The 10595-nt window shown below is 38.5% G+C and overlaps 1 protein-coding gene across 6 annotated transcripts in view; it reads right to left on the minus strand.

Annotated features, from left to right (window-relative positions):
- Nucleotides 1-2602: 2602 nt before the first annotated feature.
- LOC106939742 (band 4.1-like protein 1) overlaps nt 2603-10595 on the minus strand; it is a 45295-nt gene continuing 37302 nt past the window's right edge. Inside the window, exons 6-14 of one of the 6 annotated variants that reach the window (XM_015022274.1) lie at nt 10137-10355; nt 9707-9794; nt 9465-9617; nt 7091-7188; nt 6366-6541; nt 5761-5999; nt 5101-5136; nt 3916-3951; nt 2603-3065 (exon numbers count right to left, since the gene is read on the minus strand). In XM_015022274.1, coding sequence (XP_014877760.1) covers nt 2853-3065; nt 3916-3951; nt 5101-5136; nt 5761-5999; nt 6366-6541; nt 7091-7188; nt 9465-9617; nt 9707-9794; nt 10137-10355 — 1258 coding nt within the window. In that variant the 3' untranslated portion in view covers nt 2603-2852. Of the gene's footprint in view, nt 3066-3915; nt 3961-5100; nt 5137-5760; nt 6000-6365; nt 6542-7090; nt 7189-9464; nt 9618-9706; nt 9795-10136; nt 10356-10595 lie in introns of all 6 variants that reach the window. The other 5 variants (XM_015022271.1, XM_015022272.1, XM_015022273.1 and 2 more) reach the window with 5 other exon arrangements.

Here is a 10595-nt window from a genome sequence, read left to right on the forward strand (position 1 = left end):
GATCAGTGGCGGCTCGACTTGGTGTTTTTACTTAATGCCGCATGAGCTAAAGGAATTACTAGACTTCGCTCTAATGAAACTGGTGGCTTCATTCATGTGCAAACCAAGATATTGATGTTGATTTGTTCGTAAAGACATGAGGGAATGGGTACCTCTTTGACACCAACATCCAGCTCTACTTATGTGTGTAAGCCAGCCTTTTCCAAAAGTAAGGCTTGAAGATTATTTGTCCAAAAAACTATTCTACTGGTACTAATTGGTCATTTGGAGGCCTGTTGGAGGCTAGCTACCAGCTGCTATTGTTCGGTCTATGGAACATTAGCTGACTTTATTCAGCGCAAATTATCAGAGTAAACAATGAACCATGAACTGAATAATTTAATAGTGCTGTCAGGCAGTGGCAGGCTTATTTCCGCTAAAGCACTCTATTAGCTTGGTGCTTTAGCTAACTCTGAAAATATTTAGTGCAGTTAGCTTCCTGTTCACTTGTTTTTCCGCATAAATTCTGAAGTGCTAATTTACTTGGTTGTTTTGTAAACTTTCAGTTCAATAAAGATCACCATCTGTTTGGTTGTAGACTTAAAGACATTTTCAGGTAGTTGTAGACATTTATATTCATTCTCTTATTTAAAATGGGTGAAAACTGCTTATGCAGCAATCCTGTTTACTTTTCTTACTTTCTGTCCTTTTTCCCCAATAACCTTATTTCAAACATAAATTATATAGGACTAAAATAAAACATGGACAGTAGAGAACAAGATGTATACCAAAATGCAATATATAAGGGCATAATAGAAAATGTAAATCATATTGTCAAAATTAAATTGGGGTTCGAGGGTTGGAGTCTTTCAAGGGCAGACAGTCCGAATTGACGTTAGCGCTTTAGCATTAGTTTCCACTAAATAATGTGTTGGTGTAGCGCTTTAGCGGAACTAACGTTTATGATTAGTACCTGCCCACCACTGCTGTGAGGGTTCATGCAGTTAACCAAATATTTCATGTTGTAACATTTACTTTGAATATTAAAAGGCATTTGCGTTTTTATAATCTTTTTACGACTATTCAACAAACATTTAGTAATAGTTGAATGGATATTGAATACATTAGCTAAAGGAACTCAGTTGGTGTGTTAAACACCTTCAGAAACAAACATTCCAAAAGTAAAGGAATGAATTCATCAGACATTATTTTTGTGAAACCACATCAAAGAGCAGAGTCTAAAAAGTGTAACAGATCCAAGCATTCTCCTCACAGTAACACAATAACACCGGCGCTTCTCTGGCATGAGGCGCACTGCTGATTGGATTTTCTATTGCAGACAACATTTGACATTTCTCCAACTTAATCTGATTGATACAGACAGCGAATGAGATATTGACTGAGGGGCAGCTTAGGTACGGGGAAACACAAGCATCATCCGATTTCCAATCTCAGTTTCCAGAATGGGATAAAAGCTTAAACGATTTTTGTAATTTGGCAGAAAGAACGCTGTCGCTAATTAGCAATCAAAGGGGGAAAGACATGACCGAGAATCTCTTTTCAAAGACCACAAATTAAGTACCAGCCACAAATATCTCCAAGATATTAAAGGGATTACACCTGGAACTCTTGAGCAACACAAAATGCACTCTATTAAATACGTCTGAAAGTGAAATGTGCCCGATTGTTTCTGTAGGTGTAAACATCTCCACAGAGGGAGAGAGCTATTTGAAGTGCATGAAGGGAAACCCAGGCTTTACTAATCTTGTTAATTCTCCTTGACATTTTTCTACACTGTTTAAGTCACATGAATGCACAACTCAAACATGAGAAGTGCAAGTGATTTTATGTGATAGACAAACACAAAGAGTGTTAAAGTGGCCAGAACGTTTTTGATGGTTTTCATTTTTTTTACAAAAAGAAAATCAGAGAATTGTGAAATACTTTTGTATTAAACCCCACCATTACTCTTATACCCCAAAGTAAAATCCAGTACAACCAATTACCAACTTTGACTAAGTTGGCTATTCATATGACTTCTATGGAAAAACAGGTAGAACAAAATGTAAAATTCAACATTTTACATTTTGGGCTAAATGCATAATGATGGAAAGCACCATCCCTACAGTGAAACATAGTGGTGGCAGTGTCATGCTGGAGGGAAAACCCATTTAAATGACTTGGAACTGAGTAGGAGGTACACCTTAAAGCAAGATAGTGGCAATAAACACGCAGCCAAATCTGCAGGGGAATGGTTAGAAAAGAGCAAAGCATGTTTATGTTCCAGAAGGGCCTAGACAAAGCCCAGAGCTGAATCCATTTGAGAATCTGCAGCAAGACTAAAAGATTATTGTAATCACAGAAGCAGTATTGACAGGGGGAGTTGAATACCACCACGGAATATTATGGCCATACCAAGAACAAATTAAATATAAAAAACATAAAGTTATGACAACAAAATTATAAAATTATAAAAATAAAGTCAATATTATGAGAGTAAAGTCATGACATTATGAAAATAAATTTATATGAGAATAAAGTGATAAGAAAAAAGTCATACAAGAAAAAAGTTGAAATAAAACAAGTAAAGTCATGATATTATGACTTCTTGTAATATTACAACTTTATTCTTATAGTATTATGACTCTATTCTTGTAATTTGCTTAACTCAGCCTTAAATTAATGCATACTCAGATTTCTGTATTTGTAAAAAGATCAAAATAAACTATTTATCTTTTACATTCTACTTTATAATTATGCAGAACTTTTCTTTACTTTCCATAACTGTCTGGGTTAAAATCAGGTCATCTTGAAAGCAAGTCATTTAGAATTGAACATTCAAGCATCCAGATAAAAACTATCAATGGCCTTTCTCAGAGAGGGTCAAGTGTTAGAACTGGCAGCCACAGAGCAACCCGATCACTACCCTTACTCACAGCCTTCTTCTCTGGCGTTCCCGTCGGAGACGTCGCAGAGAGACGCTTCTCTCTGGCCATCAGCTTGCTGTTGGGTTCCCTCAGGGCCCTCTTCAGCTCGTTGATGCTGGCCTGGTGCTTCAGCAAGACGTCCTGAGATTTATCAAGAAACTGGAGGACACCACAAGACAGAGGAAGGCATTAGCAGTAATTCACAATGTCTTGCTTTAAACAATAGAACTCACATTACCAGGAAAAGGCGGGGAGACAATGCTGCGTATGCTGGAATGTGCACCAAAAGATCGGCTTAAACTCGGGCTGAGAGCAGATTATTGCTTGTGTCTCTTCTATTTTGTCTCCTTTAATGCTACTGGGCCAAAAAAAAAAAAAAAAAAAAAAAAAAAAATTTTGGTTCCAGCTGAATTGCTTGTAGAGATACAAACAAGCATTTTAATCTAGCTCTCGCTCCAAAGTTCAATGATAAAATGAATATGAAACATCTATTAATTTGCTTGCTGATTAAAATTCTGCTTCCTATTAAGGTTTTGTTTGGTTTGTTTGTGTGCTTGGAGTGATGACAAAGTCAATGATGCAGTCATGTAGCGCCATAATTTAATACTCTCTTGAGTATTGACATTTTTCACAGTTCTGAGTGAAATGCTCCTTAACCACGTTTTTTGTTTTTTTATTTCTCTGGCAGCTCCATAATTATTTTAGTCATTCAAGGAGAAATTGAGACATTGTCAAGTGTGAACCATAGTGAAGCTTTATTCCTTTTAGCAATGAAGCTAAAAGGAATAAAGACAAATTCAAAGTTTGTCTTAGGAATGTGCATTTGTAGAACTGAGAACTATTAAATCTAAGCACTTGTTTTAAGGTTGAATAAATCAAACTACTGATATTTCACAGACACTTGAGCAAAATATAATACATCCTTTTATGGATGCAATAAATTATCAGCAAGTTAAAGAGACAGAAGCAAAAGCAGACATCGCTAGAGCCAAATCCATGGAAGTTGTACCTCCTTTTTGTGCCGAGGAGTGGTCTCCTGGTCCAACTGAGAGAGCCGAGTTGGGGCAGGAGAACAGGCGTGCAAGAGATGAAGAGTGCAAGATCATACAGTAAAAGGACAAGGTGAAGAAACAAGATGGAGGAAGTGCTTTGAGAGAAAATACATTTTGGAATTTGAGACAATGGAAAGCATGAAGATACAACGAAAGACCTCAGATGAACCCATGAAGCGCTGCACAAAAGAACAAGTCAGGACAGTTTTATATGAAATGTTGACAAAGGTTTTCTAGAGGCTGAATGTTTTCCATGAAAATGGGTTGGTTTTCCCTGGTTATCCTGGTTATCTTAACAGAAATGGTTAATAGGAGTGAAATTTTGTCCAAGTTCAAGTTGGTTCAACTTTAACCGAAATAAACTTTCTCCCATTGGACACAGGTCAACTATTCTGCCTTTAACAGTGCCATAGTCTAGGAATTAATTTTTGCTGTTTTGTTATTTCCCCATTTTTCAGTTGTGTGTAATAGCCAATGTTTTGTTTTTGTCTCCCTTATAGAAACATGTAGGGTATTAAATACTTTTGGTGGTTAGTTGAGAATAAGTCTATGAAAACCTAAAATAGAAACTTTTCTGTTCTTTCAACTAGTGACGGTGTCAGTTTATCAGTTTATCAGTGGGTTCAATCAGCACAACCTGGTTGATACCAACCATCGTAATACAACCAGTACCAGGAATTAAGACTAACTGGTGGGACTAGATTAATTTTTTTATTCATGTTAATTAGAGTGTCTGTGATTATTTATTGTAATTAATTGCATTTTAAAACAGAACCGAACATCAGCAAAATAAGCAATATTATTGATCCAAAATCCAGTTTGGTGCTAAATTGTTGAATAAATAGACATAGGTCTGCAGGATTGGGCTAAGCTGACTGCTTTGTGTGTAAAGCGCTTTGAGACGAGGTGCATGTAGAAATAAATTTGAACTGAAATTGAAATATAACACTTGCCGTTCCATTTTCATGCAGCTATAAATTACATACATTATGTAATGACGCTAAATTCTTTCACTGATGCTTTTTTTGGAGGCCTTACTCGCAAAGTGGAAGATGAACATTTAAGGGCTGAGGTAGAATCTGACAGATTTACTGATGGATAGTTGAAAACATCGTGCAGACCAATAAACAGACACCAAATACCTCCTGTTTACTGTCAGCTGGGGAGCCAGCCTCCTCCTTATTGCCAGCAAGGGTTGAAGAACAGAGAACTAGTGTTAGAGACAGAAGGCCAGGCTCCAGCCTCAGAAAGAGTTAATGCTGCAGTATGTAACTTTTATTTTAAAAAAAATACTTTTTTAAATATAGAGGGAGAAATTAAGCTCCTTTGCCTTCTTCCAGTGCTACCAGTGCTAAACAGAAATAACCGTTAAGAACCAAGTGGAGGCGGGTCTCAGTACTGTCAATGATGCCCGTTTGTGTGCAGCTCCCAGTGAATGCTAAGGCTAGGTAGAGGTGATCTATCTTTTCACAGATTACCTGTCTCATAACATGCTGTCACAACATGGTGACAGTTTTAGGAAACATGTAAAAAAAAAAAAAAAAAAAAGACTGCAGCTTTATGCGCTGTGAAGTAACCCAGATTAATAAGGAGTGCAGTCAAGGCATGAAAGCTGGGTGAACAGGAGTGAAAGGAGAAGAGTTAGAAAAGGCTAGCATTAGCCTAGCAAAGCTGCTTCTCACCTGAGTTGTAGTGAGAAGCTTCTAATTCTGCTTGTATTTACATCATCACTTCAGCAGTTCCTGTCCAGCTCTGCACTTCAAGAAGCCAGAGCTGACTTGAAACTAGCTAAGCTTCCTCACCCTGATTTCCCTCTTTCTGCTCGGCGTGGTGTTGCCGTCCTGGTCCTTGTCCTGCTCCATGTCCTGGCTCTGATTTGGGTCCCTGTCATCCTCGTCCTGCTCCAGGCTGGGCTCCAGCTCCGCCTCCTGCTCCTGCTCGTCCACCGAAGGGCTGCGGAGGCGGCGCTGCTCGCTGGCGCTGCGGCGGGACAGACCGTCGTGGTTCTCGCACATGGACGACACAGGCCGCGAGAACTCTGCTTGGATCAGAAAGGCCAAGGTTTCAAACAGGAGAAGACAGCGAGCTGCAGCTATTAGCTATCTGAGCTACTTCGCATTTTATCTCCATATTTTGAAGTACTGTTGTGATAACAGTAAAAGTGACGATAAGAACTATTTATGATGTCTTTTTTACGTAACTGTATCAAAGTAAAAGTGGCTGAATAAAAAACATCACTGTAAAAAAAATGTTTGCCTGTATTACTTTCTCCCCTCTTCAGTTTTGTACAACTTTGTGCTCATTTAACATAAAAATCAGATGAACCACCTCGTAGTTTGTGGCAAAAGCTTTGAATAACCCTGCGCTGTATCTCTCTTTTGGTGCTTCATTAGGCAAAGTTACTCACCACCATCCAAGCTCCTGGACAGCAGGTACCTTCTGCTGGCGGAGCGCTCAAAGTGAGGCGCCGGGCGGTCAATGAGGGCGCTGGCCTGTCTGGTCTGAGCCTGCGTCCTTCCACTGTACCGAAACTTGGAGCCCATCACCAAGAAGCCCTTAGGAGGAGGCTCTGGAGAAACCAGGCTGTGGAAACAAAAAACACCACACGTTTCTACACGACACAAAAATGAAGAGAGAGAGAGAGCTTTAGAACAGAACATTTGGAAAGAAAGAAAGAAAGAAAGAAAGAAAGAAAGAAAGAAAGAAAGAAAGAAAGAAAGAAAGAAAGAAAGAAAGAAAGAAAGAAAGAAAGAAAGAAAGGCTAACTGTATTTTCATTGTCTGAACTACAACATAAACAGTTAAATTCAGAAAAGTTCACTACTGACAGCAACAATATTTTACTTCAGTAATGAGTTCTGCTAACAACTTCAAAGGAATTCTGGGAACGTCGTCCCAAAATAAATAGGAATTGACCCTGTCATGGTTGCACCTGACGCAATAAGCAATAAATCAAGTAATTGTAAGATAAATTAAAGCACACTCAATAACCGTCATTTACGTGATTTATTGTTTTTCTCTTTCTACCAAAAACCAGATGATTTTTTTTGGTTTGAACTAGAGTGAATACTTTTGCCAGGGACTGTTGGTGCAGAAATGCTAATGAGAACTGAATCTGAAATGTTTTTCTCACCGGAAGAAGGTGTGGTGCTCAATGCAGACCTTCCACAGTCTCTTGGCGGCTCTGTGATTCGGAAGCTTAAACCCAATGGTGCTTTCAAACTGCTCATACTGGATGGGCCAGAAACACGAACACACAGAAATATAAAGGAGAGGTCAGGGTTGGATCAACATGAGAGAAAATTCAGAAATTGTATTAGCATCTGCAAAGAAAGGGTGAAAAAAAGTTCAGAATATCCTGGATAAAAATGTATTCCATAGTCTATATTTACAGTTTGTAGCTGCGGCTGCAGCTGCAGCAGCTCTGCTGAACGACTTTTTTATTTGGCTTCCTCACAGGCTCACTGTGCAGCCCAGCTGCTTGGCTTGACATTCATATCTGATACGGCTTCCAAAAATACAGGACATGTTGATGGTACATGTCTCTGGGAAGTCTGCAGACTTACTCTAATATGGCAGCTTTTGAATTGAAACAAAAAAATATTCTGCACAATTTCTCTAAAAAGTCAGATCTGCAACGGATCACGGCAAATCCGATTTAGGGATGCACAATAGTTCGCAAATATATCATTATAGTAATGTCATTGTGCACAATATTCACATCACAAAGGACTCTTTGGAGAGCAATAGTTCAGCTAAGGAAAAAATGAAGAGCCTACTGCAGTGAACCTCCTGGTTATTCCACCAAATGTTGATTTATGAACTCATCCTGAGTTAAAACATTAGTATTGTTTCTAAAAGAAAATTAACTTGTTTCATTTGCATTATTTGAGGTTTGAAAGTGTTGCATCTTTTTCGTTATTTTGACCATTTCTCAGTTTTTGTATGGAATTTCGGAAACATGCTGTCAGTAGTTCATAGAATAAAAGAGCAATGTTTATTGTACTCAAACATACCTATTAAAATCAGATAAACTGATCATTTTAAGTGGTGTCTAAATTTTTTCCAGTGCTGTAGCTGGAAGTTGTATTTTTTATGTTTATGCAATATTTAGCCAGTAGGAGTCTCGCAGCAAGAAAAGCTCATGCTAGACACAAATGAAAGGCAAGAAAAGAAGAAAACAGGCGTCTATTGCAACAGATGTCATCAGCACAATATTTACCAGTACAGTCATATTCAATAAATTAAAATATGCATTCTGATTAGACTAATTTTCCAGATAAAACGTACCATTTGAAAATAACCTTCAAATGGTTATTAAACGTACTTTTAATTAAGTCATCATCTCTGTATTATAAAATAATTGTTTTATTTGTCTGATGTAATATTCTAATTTTAAATGTCGTGTTTTTGTTAGCTATAATCATAATTATGAAAAATACAGGCTGGAAAACACCTCTATGAGAGTAATTCATCTATAAAAACTGTTTCACTTGGTGAAGAAGTTCCTGAAATAAATAATATTCACTTATTGAATGGGTATTTATACACAACATTCTAGCAGCAGCCACATTCTGAATTACCTGAAATAAAGTTAAATTGTCCTTGTAGGATTTTATCTGAGTTTTTCACTTTTGCATCCTTGAGTCTGACACACATTCTGCTGATAGAGTACAATGGATCTGAATGATCTGATAGTTCAAAGTTTGTGCGTCAGGGATTATTTTCCAGTAGTTTGTGGAAAATAAGTTTTCCACACAAGTTTCAATCAACTGAGCGTTGATTTGAAACGTGTGTGTTTTACCATCATTCTGTCTCTAGAAGCTGTTAAAATGCATCATTAATAACACAAAATTACAACAATATTCATGTCCATTATCTGAATAGTATACAGTATATCATGACTATAACTTTATAAAGATGCATTTATGTTTTTAATAGATGCCTTTTCATTAACCATAAAATTGCACAACTTGGAATTCCAAAAAATAAAAATTGCTCAATGGAAACAGCAATTAAAATATATATGTTTCTTTTTATTAAAAATTGCACTTTCCATTGCTTTTTTCCAAACACTGCAATGGATCGTATGATCATGTGACATCATACGAGAGGCATGATCAACAGCAGGACGTTACTACTGAGAAAAGTAAAAGAAGAGAACAGTCTTCAGTCATTCTATAAAATCTGTGACTATAATTTCCCCAAAACGCTGCATATCTATTCCCTCCCAAGTCGGCGGGGCTTGTTGCGCCAACACCTGAATAAAACACCAGCATCTCCTCTGGCTGAAAGATGATGAGCGCTAGCACCATGACTGAATTTAAGTGCAACTCATGTAACTGTTTACATCTGTCACTGCCATGATTTTTAATGACTTAACGTTTGAAAAAAAAATTCACTTGTGATTTTAGTTTAATTTCTTATTTAATGAAAACACCGCAATTTCAAAATTGTGTTTTTCTGATAATGGCCTGGCATGTGATCAGGTGCTAAGCAGCCTTTACCTCCCCTGGTCTTATTTTAATGTAGAAGTTGCTCCTTTTGTAAGAAATCTTGAGAATCTTCGGCCAGGCGAAGCGGTTGATCCTCAGTCTGTCTCGGTAAATCAGCAGACCGTTGGCACATACCCCCAGCATTATTTCGATCCCTTCCGAATCCTGCGGACAAACGACACAAGAAATTATTCAAGACCCAAATAGCCATTGTTTATTTCTTAAATTCAAAAAAAATTCAGAGAGGTGCAAACTTTAGCGTGGTGGAGGTCCACCCCATACATGGACAGCTTCTTCGCATTTTCCAAGAAGTTCATTTCAGCCTCTGCGGGCGTCATCCCCCTTAATGAAAGCACAGAAATATGTAAAAGCATCAACATATTTCATAAAGCAATGAAACTCTGAATCATGCCGACTGTAGGTGGAGTAATCTGACTGAATATGCTTGATGTATTCACTTCTAAGTTTCCAAATTAGAGAGTGAGACAGTCTACTGACTAAGAAAGTGCTTTCATACAAACTGCAAGCATCACCATACTGTCTTGAGGAGGACAATATGGTAATGTCACAGCATCAATCAGAGGCCATGTGGATGATTAAATGTTTCAGAACAAGAGAAAACCCCATCAGCATATCGCCCCGGATAAAAAATCTCATCAACGCGGCAGTCTGTCCTGTCATTACTTGTAGGTTCGGTGGAGGTCCATCACCCTCTCCTCCAGCTCCCGGGTCTGGTTGGGGGCAAAGCGGAAGTCACCAACGTAGTCGGAGCCGTGGTCGTCCAGGTCGTAGTCACCCAGCTCAGCCTGGATGGCGTAGGAGCCCAGGAGGGCATGGGTGACGAACGAGCATGGCAGCCGGCCTGACAGGATGTCATCCCTTAGCTGCAGACACAGGTAGTATCTGCGAGACAAGATGAGAAACGTGAGGGAGAGAGGAGCGGGAGGGGCCTCGGTTTGCTGTCAGAACAGCCTGAAGCAGGCAGGCTGCAACAGGTAGTCAGCCTGCTTAATCCCAGCCAGTTACAGGCATTCCAGGGATAATCCATGGAAAAGGAAGGGGGGGCTCTGAAAGCTTTGAAATCAGAGAAAATATGCCAAGAGAATTGTTACAGTACCTTTATGTTAAGACACACACACACAC

This window comes from Poecilia latipinna, unplaced genomic scaffold, assembly GCF_001443285.1.
Source record: "Poecilia latipinna isolate Pla-1442-1.1 unplaced genomic scaffold, P_latipinna-1.0 Scaffold2967, whole genome shotgun sequence".
NCBI lineage: Eukaryota > Metazoa > Chordata > Actinopteri > Cyprinodontiformes > Poeciliidae > Poecilia > Poecilia latipinna.